The sequence below is a fragment of the Gasterosteus aculeatus genome, chromosome 21 (genome assembly GCF_964276395.1).
Source record: "Gasterosteus aculeatus chromosome 21, fGasAcu3.hap1.1, whole genome shotgun sequence".
Classification (NCBI taxonomy): domain Eukaryota; kingdom Metazoa; phylum Chordata; class Actinopteri; order Perciformes; family Gasterosteidae; genus Gasterosteus; species Gasterosteus aculeatus.
Window position 1 is genome coordinate 870,868 of NC_135708.1, and position 18,777 is coordinate 889,644.

Genomic DNA, 18,777 nt, shown 5'->3' on the forward strand with positions numbered 1-18,777 from the left:
GAGGATTCAATATGAATTCAAATGTTATTTTTCTTGTTTATTGTTGTCTCTTCAGACTGAGTGGCTGTAACCTCTCAGAGAGAAGCTGTGACGCTCTGTCCTCAGTTCTCAGCTCCCAGTCCTCTAGTCTGAGAGAGCTGGATCTGAGTAACAACCACCTGCAGGATTCAGGAGTGAAGCTGCTGTCTGCTGGAGTGAAGAGTCCACACTGTGAACTGGAGACTCTCAGGTCAGGATTCAATTAAGTCCACTTGGTGTCTTTATTTACATCCATGGTACATTTCTGACTTTCATAATATTCTCTCTGCTTCCATGATTTAAATCAAATATGTATTTTCCATCTATTTCCATAAAATATGTTTACTTTCAATATAATGTAAATATTTACATTATAGAGTTAGTAGTAATGTTATCAGGTTGTTGATGTACATTAGTGGGTGTTTAGTTGTGACTGGAAACCAGTCAGTAACCATGTTAATGTGACCCCTCTATACCTGATAGTATCTTAGTACTGCAGTGACCTTCCAGCCCTCACAGCTCCCTCAGATCATGTGACATGTGTCTTATTCTGTGTGTCTGCAGGCTGTCAGGCTGTCTGATCACAGAGGAAGGCTGTGCTTCTCTGGCCTCAGCTCTGAGCTCCAACCCCTCCCATCTTAGAGAGGTGGACCTGAGCTACAATCATCCAGGAGACTCAGGAGTGAAGCTGCTGTCTGCTGGACTGGAGGATCCTCACTGGAGACTGGAGACTCTCAGGTATGAAGGGGCTGCAGCCACAGACCATCAGTCTGGTAGAGGAGGTAGAGCTGGAAACCTTTTCTCTGTCCCACTGTCAGCCTGGTTAATAATACCCTGACACACCAAGCTGACCTCAAACTACTAGAGACTCATCAAACTGTTTGTGTCCCACATGAGACCATCAACACAGACAGAAGTAGTGAGGAACAGTAGCCAGAATGAGCCTGAACAGGGAGGAAGGTGATGAATATCTTGTTTCTCTGGAGCTTTGTCCTGTCTCCACGTTATTAGAGAGGACAGTGTCTCTTGACACGTTGACGGCATCATGGTCGGTTGATATGAGTCAACGTGGTCACGTGAGGAACAGTAGCCAGGATGAGCCTGAACAGGGAGGAAACAACACTTGGATGTTTAGATGCTGGTCCTCGGCCTCCAGTGTGTGTTTGTCCTTTAGTCCAGACATTATTATTAAGAGACAAACAGTCAAGAGAAACAATCTGTTCAAAGCGTCTTGATGGATCATCACAGGAGGAACGTTTGGTGTTTTAAAGGAGTTCAGCTTCACTTGCTTTTGGTGCTTTGCACTGACAGATGGTTCCCTGGATGATCAGAGTGGACTTGTTGACGCTACAGGTGACAGTCGGCCACAGACGCTCAGTGAAGAACCAACAGCTGATGGTGGACCTGGAATTAGTATCAACTATATCGTAGAAATGAACAGAACATACAAAAAACACCCTATCCAGATAAATGTTGCCATCCGGATGGAGTGAATGTGATTGTGGTTGGATGAGAAGTGTTGGGAGCGGCTAGGGGGTCGTATTAGGTTACTAGCAAATGAGGAACTAACTTATAGACATTAATAGAATTATTAAAAATCACTAAGATACTTCTCAGAATGAATAAATAAAGGGGCACCACCCTGAGCTAACAGGGACCAATTGATATTCACTCCTTGAGAGTGGAGATGTTGGAAGGAGTTAAGTTCGAGCACTGGCAATGTATGTCAACGGTCACCACCATATAAATGCACAAGTAAACACAGGAAAACGGTTCTTTAAAGTATAACAGGGTTTATTAACTCACAGGAACACCGATCAAGATCACCTATAACTGCAACCAACAATCCCCATAACACTTATTTTAAACCTACTCACTAAACAAGCTGTGTGTGTGTGTGAGCACAGAGGGGGTGAGAGAGAGAGAGAGGGGGGGGGACGAGGGGGGTGCAGGGAAGGAACGGCGGTGCGGTTGCGCGCAACAACAAGCGGAGTGCCGGTTATCACACTAGGGGGCGAGCGAGAGCAGCGGGGCGGAAGTGAGACCGTTAAATCAAACCACCGAGGAAGACGGGAACGTTAAACAGTGTAATACAACTACTGGACGCGAGGGGCGAGCGAGAGCGAAATGCAGGAAGTGTTCCACGTATTAAAGCAGGGGGGGCCAAACTTTTTTCACTGAGGGCCACAGACAGAAAAATATGCGAAAGGTTGAGCCGCTCACTAAAGTTAAGGTATATCACCTCTAGTGTATTAACAGTAATACAAATCAATCAATCACATGTAGGTAAATTATGCTTGATAATTGAAAAAACTGCATAAATCACATCTCTCCATTAATGGGTTTTCATTTTTTTTACAAAAAGGGTTGGCAGCTCATCCTCAGATTGCTTCTTCGTCAGGATGGGGACCCCCTTCACAGCCCTGTATAAAGAGGGAAGGCTTTATTTAACCTACTTATGCAAATCATTCATCATCTAACTTAGAAAATGTTATCAACTTTAATTGACTGCATTTATTAAGTAATTGGGCTTTTGAACACATGAATACTGTGTAATATATTTGAACTCGCCTACAATGGGAACAGTGTTGCACTTAATGGGAGCAGTGATGCTGCTCTGGACTGAAGGACGGCTGGCAGGTCACGAGTAAGTTTGCTGGTTGAGATGTGAAGGACATCACAGAGATGGCTGTCGCTCATTTTGGTTCTCAATCTGCTTTTGTTCAGAGTTCACAGAGAAAATGTTTGCTCGCATATGTATTTTGTGCCAAACAGACTGGTCATTCTTTTTGCGTGGCGTCGCATCAGAGGAAACTTGGCCTTTTCCAAGCTCCGGTAGAAGTCGGGTAGGGAGAGGAGCTGCATCTCGATGAGTTCTAATTGCAGACTCTCTTCCACTTCTTCTGCATCCAGCAGGAAGGGAGTTGAGAACAGCTTGATTTCTTTCTCAATGACAGAAACATCTTGGAAGCGCTGATTGAATTGTGTCATAAGAGTTGTGATCACAGAAACATATTTCCCCTTTTTAGCAGAGAGGTCGGCCTTTGGATGAGCACGTTTGATTTCGGACAGCGTAGGGAAGTGCGCAAGGTTGAAGTTGCGTAGTTGTGTCTCAAAAAGACGAAGCTTCGCACAGAAAGTTGTGGTACAAGCTGGTCTTTGCCTTGTAGGCTCTTGTTCAGTGAGTTCAGATGACCAGTAAGATCAACTAGAAAGGCAATAAGGGAATAAAACCGCTTCAGCACGGAGCCGCGACTAAGCCAGCGCACGTCACAATGATAGAGTACGTCCCCGTATTCAGCATCGACATCAGATAGGAAAGCTTAATTCTCTGTGGTAGAGCCCTCGTGCTCGAATTATGTTGACAGTTTTCACAACTGTGCTCATCACATCGCCAAGCTGGACTGTCTTGGCACAGAGAGCTTCTTGGTGGATGATACAGTGCAATTTTACAGCCTCGCCTCCCCTCTCTGGCACCTTGGCGCACACCATAGATGCCATTCCTTTGCGCTCGCCTGTCATAGCGGGAGCCCCGTCCGTTGCAACTCCACACAGCTCGTCACATTTAAGTTCCATCTTGTCAATTGCACCTGACACGGCTTCAAAAATGTCCTCACCCGTTGTTGTGCCCTTTAGACTCCGAAGATCAAGCAGCTCCTCCGTGATGCAAAAGTCATCGTCAACTCCCCGCAAAGAAATGAACAGTTGTGCGGCGTCTGTTGCATCTTTCATCACATGCAATGGAGTAAAAGTCAAAAGCACAAGCTTTATGTGACACTTGATTCTGTATGTTAGCTGACAAGTCTTCCATTCAACGCACAATTGTGTTTGTGGACATGCTCACGTTGTTGAATTCCTGCATCTTTTCCGGGCACATTATTCCAGCGACTTTAATGAGGCACTGTTTAACCAAGTCACCGTCTGAGAAAGCTTTCCCGCGGCGCGCTATGAGTTGAGCTACCTCATAGCTAGCTATTGTAGCGTTTTCTTGTGTGTTGTTAGCAGGGTAAAAGTACTGTTGTTGAGCCTGCAGGTTAGCTGCCATGTGCTGGACTTTGTCCTCTCGCTCAGCAGCAGTGTAGGACGTGAAGGTCGGATGCTTGGTTTCGTAGTGTCGTCGTACATTGGACTCTTTCATCACTGCAACCGTTTCATTGCAAATCAAACAGACACACTTCTCCTTGACTTCTTTGAAGAAATATTCATTTTCCCACCGTGTTTGAAATGTTCTGCATTCACTTGCTATCTTGCGTTTCTTTGCTTCTGCCATTTTGTTCTTCGCGGAAATTTTTTATTTTATATTTTTTGTGGAAAAGCTGCATTAGGACTGCAGCTAGTGAGTAGCTCCACCTACTGGTCAAACTAAGAACTACAATACAGTCAAGGGCAAGTTTCATGTGTGGGCCACATTCCATTCTATTTTTATAATTTGCTGCGGGCCAATAAAAAATGGATCCAGGGCCGCAGTTGGCCCGCGGGCCGTACTTTGGACACCTCTGTATTAAAGCAACGAGGAAGACGACAGTTGCACTGCTATGGCAACGCCATCTGTTGCTAGGGACTACGGCTTGGACGAAGGAGGGGGGGGATACTTAGACGCGGCGCGAGGAGATTCTGTCCCGCGACCAGCGGAACGTAGATCAGCAACGTGAATCAGGATGGTCGGATCCATGTGTGTGCAGTTACAGAACCAACGATGTGGCTGGCGATACGAAATGAAACCACAGGCAAACGGATCTCACGGCGGAGACCCGGGAAAAGAAAAGAAAATGAACTATTCTGACCATGAAATCATTCAACAGCGTAACACAGTCGGCGCTTTCACTCTCTTACAGCAAACGTATCACAGCATCAGATCAACAGGGGACATTACGACATTTGCAGGTACACATTCAAACATAAATCAAAGGTAGCGGATTCGTTGATCCGGACTCTATCGTACCACGTTATGACTGAACAAATCAAATAAACATCAAGTTCATATCAACACGCTAAATTAGTCTGCCCAGAAAACCAGTGTTACTGTTTGATGGGCGTTGGTCATCAGCTTCCAGCTGACTGAGGACAGTTGAGCTCCGCGTAGGGAAACTCAGTGGATGAAGGCGATTTCGGCCGTGGGGTCCGAACTTCTCGTTGGGAACAGAGGCGGCGGGGGGTCAGAGAGCAGCTGTCTCTCCGGTCCTCTGGAGTCAACAGGAATGAAATCAAAAGGGAAAAGGAAGCGGGACGTAGTGGAGCGCGAGTCTTGAGTTCGTCCAGCGAGATTAAGACTGAAACTTGGGAATTGGAGGGAAAGAAAAGAAACCAAACAACGTTGTGTTGTCTCGATCTGTCACTAACGGGAAGTCAGGCGAAAGAGATCGATCCTTTGGCGCAATCTCTTCTTATGAACTTGAGGTCCAGGTTACAGGCCGCAGGGACTTTCTATTCAGAATGTTGGTCCCTGGGACAAAACCAGCTGAAAACCCCTAGAGGGGAAACATCCTTCTCCCCTTTTTCACCCGTGACCCGTCTTCATGCCTGCATGTCACACTTAAATGTTTCAGATCATCAAACTAATGTAAATATTAGACACAGATAACGCAAGTAAACACAAAATGCAGTTTTTATCATTAAGGGGAGAAAAGAATCCAAACCTAAATGGCCCTGTGTGAAAAAGTGATGAAAACATAAATGAAGTGAGGTTCATCACATCTTTGGAAAGCCCAGTTCCATTTCTCCAGCCACAGCCGTTCTCAATCTAGAAATCACTTAAATAGGAGCTGCCTGACAAAGTGAAGTAGACCACAAGATCCTCACAAGCGAGACATCAGGCTGCGATCCAAAGACATTCAGGAACAAACGAGGAACAAAGTCATTGAGATCCATCAGTGTGGAAAAGGTGACAAAGCCATTTGTAAAGTTTTGGGACTCCAGCGAACCACAGGGAGAGACATTGTCCACAAATGGGGACAACATGGAAACATGCACATTGTGTGAATACTGAATGGTCTGTATCTGCTTTATCTTTATGAAACAGTTTAATGTGAATGTTCCTTTGCACACGTCCCATGAAGCTTGATCTGTAGCATGACGTCATTTCTCCCGTTTGAATTCACATCTGGTGAAAGTACAGTGACAGGTCCATTTCTTATTTGTTATCCATTCATCTTCTTCATGAATATATTCCAGCACCTCGTCGCTGTGTGACGCCTGACTGACAGTCTGTGGTCGTCTGTAAGTAGTGGTAGAAGAAGAAGAGGTGCTCCATGTGGACATGAAGGACAAAGCTGTGTGTGAGAGTGATGTAATGTCCATGTCTCCATGCTGCTCTGACCCCCCTCCTCCTTTCAGGGTGGAGCCTGATGGAGTCCGATGGTTGAGACCAGGTCTGAGGAAGTGTAAGTGTGCTTTGATTCATGAAGATTCAACCATCTTCACACTGTGACATCACTCATTCACCTCTGTGACATCATCATCGACGTGTCAGTAGATGAACACATGATTAATAACTGCAGCTGTATTGTGTCTTGTTCTCTCATCAGATTCCTGTCAACTCACAATCGACACAAACACAGTAAACACACACATCAAACTGTCTGACAACAGGAAGGTGACACGTGTGGAGGAGGATCAGTCATATCCTGATCATCCAGACAGATTTGACTGTCCTCAGCTGCTGTGTAGAACTGGTCTGACTGGTCGCTGTTACTGGGAGGTCGAGTGGAGAGGAGACGTTGATGTATCAGTGAGTTACAGAGGAATCAGGAGGAAAGGAGACAGTGATGACTGTGTGTTTGGATACAATGATCAGTCCTGGAGTCTGATGTGCTCTGATGAAGGTTACTATGTCCGTCACAATAAGACAGTAACACGCATCACCTCCTCCTCCTCCTCCTCCTCCTCCCCTGGTAGAGTAGCAGTGTATGTGGACTGTCCTGCTGGCTCTCTGTCCTTCTACAGAGTCTCCTCTGACACACTGATCCACCTCCACACCTTCAGCACCACATTCACTGAACCTCTTTATCCTGGGTTCTTGTTCTGGTCTGGTTCTGGTTCCTCAGTGTCTCTGTGTCCTCTTCAGGAGGGAGAGTCTCCTCCTGGTGGAGAACCTTCCTCTCTGCTCACCACATAGTTCAGTCTGTACAGCTGATGGTGGTTCATGTGGGTGTAGATGCAGGTGGAGCAGGTGAGGGGTACCTGAGCTGGTCTGGACTCTGGGGGGTCCACAGCTCTCTGGGACTCAGATGGAAGTGTGAAAGAGCTCAGCTTAATGCTGCTGTGCTCCTTCAATCAATAGATGATCATTTAGATATTGGCTCCTAATTAGGCTTTAATCTTCATCTTTATGTGTTCAAGAAGACATTTTATAAGACGCTCTTTCATCTGTCCCCCCATATGAGACAAATGTGTCCTTATGTGTGTGTGCGCTTCATCAGCAATAATAAAAACACGGTGAAGAAGGACAATATGAATGTGTAATTCTTTTTGAGCCCATTTTAACTTCAAATCTTTCTAAATCTGTTGAGTGAAATCAAATCTAATTTCACATAATCAGGTTTGTTTTGAACAAGAAGCTTTTTAATGGTTCAGCAAACCTCTCAAGGAAATATTGAATATGCGTTACTTGTGTTTTTATTCCCTATAATGTCATTTACAACATTTACTCCATGTGTTACTTTAACAGAAATAGAATTGTTTGGCTCTAATGTTAATAAATGACTTTTATTGGAAACAACTGTACATGTTTAAACAGGCCATCAAATAAAGATGCTTTCAACACGCTGTATTATTTCTTTTGACATGAAATACTCTGATCCTTTTTAAAGATGCTGTACTATTGACTTTTGTACTATTTCCTCCATAATATCTGTATTTATTCTACAGCCCTGTTGCTGTGTCAATAGCACAGAGGAAACATTGGTGGTGCAGCATGTTGAAGAAGGAAGTGAGTAAATAAAGAAATGAGTAATGAATAAGTTGCTTTATTAACCTTATTAACCTTCACGCAGAGCCGTCTCACAACAACACAAACTACTGAGCTCGCTACTTCAGGTGCAACTTGAAGCTTTCATTCTGCACCAAATATCACACTTAAGTCACCAACAAAAACACACAAAGCACAAGCACACATTTGATAACAGGGTGGAGTTTATCTCCTCACAAAGTGGAGTATTGAAAGTGTGTGTTGGACAGAAATATATATATAAATAAAAGTGATCAAATCTGCTGGGTGTAAAATATACATACAGCAACATGAATTAGCAATTTTGGTGCCTTAGAACGTTGTGTCAATGCAATGAGCTTCATGGCCTCTTAACCTCTTGTGAGTGCTTATGAGTGACTACAGCTGGTGACTCTGAGGCATTTAAATAGAGCTCATTGGATACAAACGCCCACAAACGCTACAATGGGAAAGTCAAAGGAGCTCAGCATGGATCTGACAAAGCGAATCATTGACTTGAACAAGTCTGGAAAGTGACTTGGAGCCATTTCAAAGCAGCTGCAGGTCCCAAGAGCAACAGTGCAAACAGTAGTTTGTAAGTATAAAGTGCACGACGCTGTTTTGTCACCATCAGGAAGAAAACACAAGCTATCACCTGCTGCTGAGAGAACATTGGTCAGGAGGGGGAAGAGTCAACAGAGAACCACCAAAATGCAGATCTGCCAAGAAGTAGAAGCTGCTGGAACACAGTGTCCATGTCCACAGTCGTGTTTGGCATCTCCATGGACGGAGAGGCTGCCGTGCAGGAAGGAAGCTCTTGCTCCAAAAGCGCCACCTTAAGGCTCGACTGAAGTTTGCTGCTGATCACGTGGACCAAGATGAGACCTTCTGGAGGAAAGTTCTGTGGTCAGACGAAACCAAAAAATGAATGAACTAACGCAGATCAGCTGTTCTGGAAGCGGATACTCAGAGTAAGTCAACTCGGAGTTCAGGGATAGACTCAGAGTTTGTTGAACCTCCTTTCTGGAATACCCCCCATGTCTACCGCCAAGCACGGTGGTGGTTGTATTATGCTGCCAATGGATCTGGTGCTGGTGGATGTGAACAATGCTGAAGAAACAAGTCCATGTCAGAGAGCCATCACATTTAACTCAACAGCACCAATTCTGTTGTCCAGAGGAGCGGTCAAAGATTCAACGAGAAGCTTGTGGACGGCCACCAAAAGCGCCTATTAGAAGTGAAAATGGCCAAGGGACATGTGACCAAATATTATCACTGCTGTATGTATATTTATGACCCAGCAGATTCTGTCATGTTCTCTGTTAACCCATAATTAAGTCATAAAAGAACCAAAGCTCATGAATGTTGTTGTGACAGAGTGATTGGAACAGATTCTTCTATCAGAGGAAAATCTGACTTGTAGGAATAAGGGGAAAACTCAAGGAGAGCCATGACATCATGTTCTTTACAAGTGTATGTAAACGTGTGACCACAGCTGTAGTGGGTAGATATGTGTGTTTAGCTCTACAGGCTTCATGCTGTCCTGATATCCACATGTGAGGCCGTTGATGAGCGTAGCTGATTTCCTGTCACGCCACCTCATCACTGGCTCTGTCACAGGCACTTTGCTGGAGGCCCACTGGCACAGTTCTTGTTATCATCTCCTATTCTACATTCTCTCTCTACATCATAAATCACATCACAGTATTTAAATACAATTAGCAGAGCCAGCTGTTTTCTGACACATTGTGTACAACTACAGGATCTTTACAGTAAACTGATGAAGATCAGATGTAAACATTTGATTATCATATAACCACAAAATACTCAATGTTAACATTGTAATGAGTTATTTAGACAAGATGATTTCAGACAATATCAGGAGAGAATATTCAGCAGTGACACAAAATGAGAATATTACTGAATAGGAAAAACAATAGGAAAGCCTACTATATACAGAATAATATGTACAGTATTATACGTTAATTTCATCAACGTACATTTAAATAATAAAACCAAAAACACATAAGGAAATGATGTGAGAAGTCATTTAGGAGTAGCAGGTCCCCAAAGGGGAAAAAAGGAGAGGGACGTCAGCAGAACAAAGTGGGTGATGCAGAAACAGTTAAGGATACGTGTTTGAAATGAAGGAGACCCGTTGGATTGAGGACTTTATACCATGGGCTCATTTCCGGCGACGCAGAGAGATGCGCTGCAGTCTCCTAGCTTTCCCTCTGGCATCAATGGGCCGCATCTCATTGACCTTTGACCTGATCATCCGGGGGTAGCTGGGTCTCTTGGTGTAATGCATCAGAGGGCGGTCAGGCTGAGGCCCTGCTGGGACGGAGAAATGGAAGTTATATTCTCCTGCAGAGGCAGGGCACAAGCATTCTGGTAGCTCTCCAAATTTTGATGCATTTTTGTTTGTATTCTTGTCATTACGTTTCATTTTTCTATTTCGTACATTTTGTCTCTTTCGATCCAGTTCTGCATACTTAATGCTGTGGACTCATTGAGGACACGACATTTACCCGGAAGAGAATCCTTGTGGCCAACTCGACATCCGCCGCTACTGAACAAATCCTGTTCAATCTAATCAATAGTAATTTAACAATTCCCGTGGTAATTATGTTTTGGGGGATAACTCGCGCCCCCAGAGGCTCGACGTGTTCCCGAGCGTCTTTAGAAGACCCCGAGATTGAGGCCATGTGGGTGGACTGAAAGCAGGTAAGCTATCCGCTGACGTGCCATCCTTCTTTCAGATGTGGACTAGTTGGGTCGGTTTGCCGGGCCCTGGAGGAATAGTTTGTGCACCCCATGCCTCGTGAAGTGTGACACCAGGAGTTGAGGACTTGTACCGGTGTTGGGACAGCCATCTGTCCCAACACCGGTACAACCGATCTCTTAAAACCAGTTTTTGTGTCGCAACATAATGTCCTTTGGGATTTTGATCAATGGGTTCCTGGGGGTGACTTGCGGTTCTGGTAGAGGTGTCCCAATGCATCCTGCATCCAGTTTGGGTTTCTCACGTGGGCCGAGACAATGTCCAACAACGAAAACAGTGATGTGGGACCCAACAGCCGGTCAAAGCTCCTTCTGGTGTTCCTTGTCGTTCATGCTGAAAAGCGGCTGTAAGTTTTAATGAAGCGGATCAAAGTGTTGTCCTGCTCCCCTGGGAGAGCGGGGGTTCAACGGCGGAGATATCCCATAAACCTCCTTTCTAACTTTTCTAAGAAGGGATCGGGGGTAGCCCCTCTCTCCTCAGGCCTTGAATAAGATCTGTGTGGCCGAGCCTCAGTCCTGCGCCTGTGAACAGATCCGTTCAAACCTCAATAATTGGGACTTCAGAATGAAGTCGTGAGGGTGATGGTTACCGGTGCGATATAGCAATAAGTGTGAATCTGTTGGTTTAAAAAACAAAAACACTTTCATTTAAAGGGAGACAATGAGAAGTTGGGGCCCTTGAAGTGAAAAAGTCCAAAAAGTTATTATATAAATTAGTTGGTGACGGCTGTAAGTTTAATGACCGGGTGGTGTGAATTGAAGGTCCGGAGGAAGAAGTCAAACTCCTTTCCTGAGTGAGGCCAGACCCAGACTTCATCCAAATAGCTGTAGTAATGACTGGGACGTTTGGCGTACAAAGGGAGAATGGATTCTTCCCAAGTGGCCATGTAAATATCTGCATAGGCTGGGGCAAATGTCTTGCCATGGCTGCTCCACTAATCTGTAGGTACTGTTGGCCATTAATGTCAAAGTCATTTCTGGTTAGGCTAAGCTTGTCATGACGGGCGGCGATAACGGCGACCCGAACGCCTTCCCGGGACTCTAGGAGAGCCGACTGCGTCTGCCAGGAAGCCAGCTGGCGTTCTCCCACGAGTTCCCCACAACTGGTTCTGGGGAAAAAACTCTGCTGAGTCCTTGAAAGGTTGCGTCATTCTGTCAGGATGGCGGGAAAGGCAGGACTCAAACGCAGAGTTTCAAAAAACAAAGAGACATTAATGGTAGTGTTGTTACCTCCGACCCTCCTGCTTCGAAGCTTGTGTCGAAATATGAACCAGTTCAGGCGAAGCAAAAGTATCGGTGCTCGGTTCGTTTGCTGCTGATCACGTGATCAGTGACGTCCGAAGCTTCGTTCCGGCGCACAGTCACGTGACCGCTTCAAATTGATTCAAATGGGCGCGAAAAAGGGTTGGGGCTTGTCTGTTTGATACAGTCAAAGTCAGTGTTGTTGTAGTAGTATTAGCAAATTTACAATGGAACCTGTGGCAAAGAGAGGTCGCTCCGAGATGTGGGAGCACTTCAATTTGATTTCCTCTAACAAGGTTTGTAATAGGCAGACAAAGTCTGTCATTTGTATTGTGTAATTATGGATGTTTATTTTTATTGTGGAGACCACCAGATATTTGGCTGAATCAAACATTCCACGGAGTGAAGACCCGCTAAAATATCGAATCAAACACAAACATGTGTACCCACATCTATGAACTGCACAGTAGGAAGCACTTGCTGATATTTTAAATTGTATTGCTTACATGCTATATATATATATATATATATATATATATATATATATATATATATATATATATATATATATATATAAAATATTTTTTATTTTATATATAAAATATATATATATATAAAAAATATATATATATATATAATCTTCTATTATATATATTATATATCTATCTATATATATAATATATCTTCTATTAATGATATTGCTAGTATGATCACAAACATATATGCACAAAGGTGCAGAAAGACATAGATAAGTGTGTGTTCCACTTCTTGTTAATGTACAGAGAATTGAAATACACAAACAAGGACACAATTCAAACCTGAAAACAATAGTTTTATTCATATAGGAATCCATGTGTTTATTAGATGATTTATTGGTTGAACTTTTCATAATCAGAGATTGGGCCAAAATATACTGGTGGGCTGTTCGATACATTTGCACTACAAGTTTTCAACAGCAGACGTCATCATAGAGTTTGAGATGCATTGAATGAATGAACCTTTTTACGATACAATTGGCTGGAAAGCTTCACTGGTTCAGAAAGCTTCACTTTGCCATCACTAATTAATGGTCAAAAATTCCAAAAGCAAAAAAGGGGCAAAAACGATGACAGGAACCAGGGAAACTCAGACATGGACTTCCGGACATTCAACAATGACGTGACAAGTGACACACATGGCTTAAATACACTCGGGAGGTGCAGGTCATTGGACACAGGTGGAAACAATCAGACAATCACATGGCTGCTTCAGCCCTTCAGACTACATGTACAATCATCCTGTTGTTGTAATGTTTCCTCGCTGAGTGGATTCGGACTGTCGACATGTTTTCAGCCACAGTTCATCTCCTCCCCTCCCTACACGCCTTCCTCCTAAGTCATTGTCTCACATGAACAACCACTGACTGCCTGCTACTGGAGGACAAGTCCACCAGAAGGTGCTGAGCGTCTTCTACTACCTCATGTACAAAGACTAAACCTTATTCTAATGAATGTATACAATCAACTATTGTTAGCAGGTGGTGAGCTGCGAGCAGCAGCGCTGGTTTATCTGATGTTACACCCAGAGTACTCGTCTGCTTATTTTACCTCTGAAAACAAACTAGGTCCAAACTTTGTCTTCTTCTGTTTCGTCACTAGTGCAGAGCCATGTGGAGTACTGCATAAATGAAAAGGCCGCTCATTGATTCAAAGTGGTCACCTGTCTAAAGAACTCCTCCAGAAGGGATGTGGTCCAGCGATGATGGAGGTCCCAGCGTTTGGCAGGGTGGCTGATGTCAGCAGTGTGCAGTAGCAGGGACGAGGCCTTTGCTTTGTCGGGCCTGCAAGTCCAGTCCAGTTAGTGGAAACAATCATGGTTTGTATTGTACAGTGAATTATTATTTGAAGTCATTGAATGGAAACAGCGGTAAAAAAGGACGTCCCTTCAGCTGCAGCGCTCTTCTCTTACCTCCACTCGTCTTTGGAGAGATTAGACAGAATGTTCGTGTCATCACTGTGCTGTAGAAGGAGATATGCAGCACTGACGTGGTAGTTCTCCAACAGCTCGGCCATTGTACAACATGGCGGTGTCTGACCTGCAAATGCGACACGGCTACTTCAGGAATGATCACCCTCACCGTCATCGTGATAATGCCAACAATGTATGAGGTAAAGCTGCTATCATTCATAGCAGGCTTTTTATTAGGTCACCTGTTAGATATCTCTTCATGCTCCAGTGTTGTCCACTGTCCTCAGAGACTGCAGGGATTGAAATGCTACAAACGATGCTACGTGGGAATTACCTTGTCTGAATATGGAAGTTATTGGTGGTCCCTGTGTGCTCGTAGTCATGAATGGCAGCTGCAAAAATGATGGCAAAGATCTCCAACTCACTGAGCCAGTGCTGAAGGAGAGAGGCAGACAGACGAGGAGGAACGTGTCAATCGGGAGATGAAGATTAAAAACCGTCCTGCTTAACGTTGTGCGGTTCTCCTGCTGGAAGTGAACCATCACAGAGTCTCTTTGCCAGTTGTCAGTGTGCCTGAACCACCTCGGTTGTTTTCCAGTAGCACCTCAACTCAAATGAAAGCAAATAGAGCTCTTCACCGAGAGGATCTGGTGCAAAGTGCCTCACTGAGTGCTGGAGGTCACTGTGCGAGGAGGCCAACAGGACAACATCACATCAGCACCAGCAGAGAGGAGATGGAGACCCCCGACCCGAGGTCCTCCACCCCCGGGTGGCCTAGATATCCTGTCCATGAAAGTCACCAACTGGAGAGTCAAAAGCCTTCTAAAGCAGCGGAAAGAGAAGGAAGAGGACAGATAAGTGAGTTTAGCAGGATGTCACTCCAAGACAGAGTCAGAAAACTGATTTTTGAAGGTTGTTCAATTGGAGAAAAACTTTGATGCTAATTAAATTCCTTCAGAAAAAAATGCGTAATGCCGCATCTGTCAGCAGAGGATGAAGTTGACAAAGAAGGAGGACAGAGACCATTACAGCTGGTAATAACCTTTTAACTATTTTTATAAAACAGCGCTATTGACTGAGCAGTTTTGTGCTTATTCTCTCATTATTTAGCAGCCATTATAAGGGATGCAAATGGATTTGGAAGATGGATCCTAAACCAACATATTTGTTGGATGCATTTAGTGCACACAATTAAACCAGCGATCAGCCAAATGCTGGTGAAATATGCAAGTGACATTTCCTTCACTTACCAGCCAAACACACAGTCATCTATTCAATGCCTTGTACAATGTGAACATTCACTTGCCGTATGTGTGTGTAACATTTACAGTGATTGATGCACAGTAATGATATTCTCTCAATCATATCAATAACCTGTTCATTTACCGTGTGCTCTTATTAAGGACCACGACAGTGAAATCAATTAGGGACAAATCTCTTTTCAGCAAGTCCAGACCTTCACTCTCTCAGTGGATGCAGTTCATTTATAGGTGATACATCTCAAAGTGCTACATTACTTAGGAAACGCTTTGTTGAAAACAATGTAAGTAAACTCATGATGTGTGTGTGACGTATTCTATAGTTTGCACAGGGCCTTCGTCTCAGACAGGTTGTTATGGTGGAGGACGATATTGCTGCAACCCTCTCCAAGATGGGCACAAAACTAAGGAAGGTCTGCAGACGGGCTGTTGAGAGGACGAGACGACAAAAAGGACAAAAAGGACAGCTCATCGGTGGACGGCGGCAATTTGTTGTAATTGATGAGTCATTTCCGCCATAAGAGAAAGGTGTGTAGAGCTGCAATAAAAGGCTTGCTGTAAATGGTTTTTGATGCTAAGTGATAAAACACCATCTCAATTAGTGGCTGGACAGCATTTTCATTAAAATGAATGTTTTTGGTTTCTTGTACCATAAAGCTTTCGCTCTCAGTCTACTTTCAGTCTGCATGTATAAGTATTCTCATATTGTTTTTCATATATGAAAAAGAAAACAACCTTTGTCGTTATCATGTAATTTGTATATGATGACACTGCAAAAAGTAAAAATACATTGATTTCTTACATTTAGTTCATCATAGGTCATCATGTAGTTGGTCAATACACCACATGAGCTATTTATGTTTCTTTCCATTGTTTTTTAACAGTGTGGGAGAGGAAGAATGGGTGGCATGGAGAAGACGGAAATGGGTCTTCGGCGTGCTTGGTGTGCAGCAGCAGAGGAGCAAGAGAGCGAAGCCGGTGCTGCGCCTTGTAGAAAGAAGAGGACCTTGTCCCACTGAATGCACATCATGTCAGGATAGGATCAAACATCATTAGTGATGAATGGCGTGCTTATCGTTCCCTGCATGCACTTGGCTACAATCATATGACTGAATCATGCAAGGTGGCATGTAGATGCCCAAACAGGTGCCCACACACAGCACATAGAAAGAGGCGTAGCATTAAGGAGCAAGTGTGGAGGCAAAGAGGTAATCAAAGCGAATGCTTTGTGTCTGACCATCTTTGTCTTATAGAGGGACTCAATGGCTAAGCAGGAACACAGAGACGGACCTCTTGGTAGGACACTACATGATGTAGCTAACAGGTACAGGGTGGAGGCTACAATGGAGGCTAAATAGTGGGAGTGGATCACAGTTTCATTTCCATTGCTGCCCCTGAAAAGGTTTGCTGAGTTTAGAGATCAGAATACAGGAAAGCACATGGTGATTTTACTGGGAAACATCTAGATGCCGTCCATGACTTGATGTTGTGCTGATGGACCATGTTTTAAAAAAAAGTTAAACCGTTAAATGTTCAGAGGAATTAAATAATGATAATCTACCTCAGTTTTATCATGCACTTTAAGGTCATTTCAATGTTTTTGCCTCGATTTTTACAGATCCTGAAAGTGTTTTTATTTTTTACATTTGTAGTCCACAGCAATAAATAAAACCATTTTGGCCGTCACAGTTGAAACACTTGTACTATGTTTTTTTTCTTCCCATTATATCAGCCTCGACCACATTTTAGATGTGGAGGATGCGAAAATTATTAACCAGTAATCAACACATAATGAAATATTCATTAGCCTTAATGAGGCTTGTTCTCGCTTTAGATCCGGTAGCTGTAAAAAGAATAGTTAACTGTTAACAAGTGCATTGTTAACTTATAATAGATGAGCAATAAAGTTTATTTTAATATCAATAAGCAAACAAAATAGGATTAATAAAAGGCATGGCAAAGATGCTTATAAATGTGTTATAGCCTGATATTAATTGTATTATAATGCCATTATTAACACTTATACAGGCTTATAAATGTTAATAAGCATCTTGTAAGGACTTACAAGGGCCTTATTACCTATTAATTAACGGTCATTACAAGGACCTTAATATACAGCGTTACCGTTCTAGGTAAAAGACTTCTGTGGAGCTCAATTAGAAACAGTCATCACTGAGTAGTAAGTACATGTAGAACACAAGGCACTCATTTAGAAGTGTGCTCCCAATAATATGGGTGAGCTTCAAAGTTCCTTCATGACCAGGGTCCATGATAATGTGACATGACTTCCTCCAGGGTCTCGTGGGGGGCGAAACAGAGCTGTAGGGTCAGCATGTCCACTGAGGACGGGAGGAACGTTGTGTGACTCATTCCAGTGAGTCATAGATCATTATCGAAAGCTTGATTGGACTTTTATTCGTGATTCAATTTGTCTTCAGCACTGTCCTTTGCATTTTACAATGACTCGTTATAAAGACGTGCTGGTGGTAAACACACTGAACCTGTCTACAGCCTTTCTTGTCCTCTTTACCACTACTTGCACTAAAGCACATACGTTTGCTACGAGATGAAGACAACAGTAAAAATGCAGTGCAAACATGAAAAGACGTCTGATGGGTCTTAATTATGGGACCTATTTGTTATCTTTTGTTTTTAATAATGCATAATAATATAGAGGATATCATCCTAAATATTGGTCTTCAGGGGAAAGTTGTATATGAATGGATTTATTCTATTTATTTGATCTTTTTGTCAACGTGTAATATGACATCAATAGCCCCAATGACCCAACTTCACAGAGCAATGATGAGGCGGCCATTGGGGCGACCACCACAGAAAGTGAAGGTAGATTTGTGAGCATGTTGACTAGAGCACAGAAGTGAGACAACCAGGGCCAGCAGCACAAACTACTCCACCTCAGGGACATGTGGCTGCTCCTGAGAGAGTCCACCTAGTTCCCAGTGAGGAGAGAGGCTTCCCAGGTGTGTTACATCATTTAAACATGCAACAATGTACTGCAACACACACGTTGGTCTCTACATTCATCGTCAATTCATCCAGTGTTCATTTGAACAACTTCAAAACTTTTTAGAGATTGGAAAGTTCTTTCAAATCCCAGTGATGCAGCAAAGACCTTCAAAGAGGACATTTTAAGGCAGCGTGCAACTGGAAAGTCTTTATATCTGACCATGAATGTGGGAGACACGCAGAGGATGGGGAAAGGGCGTCGCTTTCTTTTTATAAGGTGGCCAATGTTGAGTGGGCGCGGCCCTTGACATGCACACTCAAGGGTGAATTTGGTTACAGACACAACTAAAGATAGAAAGTATCATATATGAATTTAACTGATACTGTGTATTTTCATTTTTCAGGAATCCAGCAATTGGTGATGGCGTGACTCGACGTTTCTTTGCAACCATCATGTCCAAACTTCAATATGGTTTTGAGATCAATTTTGGCAGGTGAATATTTGACTGATGGGTGGTTGTCAGCTATCAGGCTGATAACTGATCTGTCTACTTACCCCGAACATTAAATTAGTTTGAATATAGATGTTCTTTACATTCTGCCCTTTTCGATGCTCCTTTTCTCTTCTCATTTAAG

The 18,777-nt window shown here is 43.5% G+C and overlaps 1 protein-coding gene and 1 long non-coding RNA gene across 3 annotated transcripts in view; one reads left to right on the top strand and one right to left on the bottom strand.

The window, feature by feature from the left end:
• Positions 1-9,067, bottom strand: part of LOC144390396 (uncharacterized) — a 265,667-nt gene extending 256,600 nt beyond the window's left edge. Inside the window, exon 1 of the long non-coding RNA XR_013454435.1 lies at positions 6,880-9,067. This is a non-coding gene — a long non-coding RNA (uncharacterized LOC144390396). The remainder of the gene's footprint in view (positions 1-6,879) is intronic.
• LOC144390265 (protein NLRC3-like) overlaps positions 1-18,777 on the top strand; it is a 138,286-nt gene that overhangs the window by 91,766 nt on the left and 27,743 nt on the right. Inside the window, exons 9-11 of one of the 2 annotated variants that reach the window (XM_078096731.1) lie at positions 56-229; positions 583-756; positions 6,352-6,460. The exons of the other annotated variant lie outside the window; for it this stretch is intronic. Of the exons in view, the coding sequence (XP_077952857.1) occupies positions 56-229; positions 583-756; positions 6,352-6,445 (442 nt within the window). The 3' untranslated portion in view covers positions 6,446-6,460. Of the gene's footprint in view, positions 1-55; positions 230-582; positions 757-6,351; positions 6,461-18,777 lie in introns of those variants that run through there. 2 annotated transcript variants of the gene reach the window in all.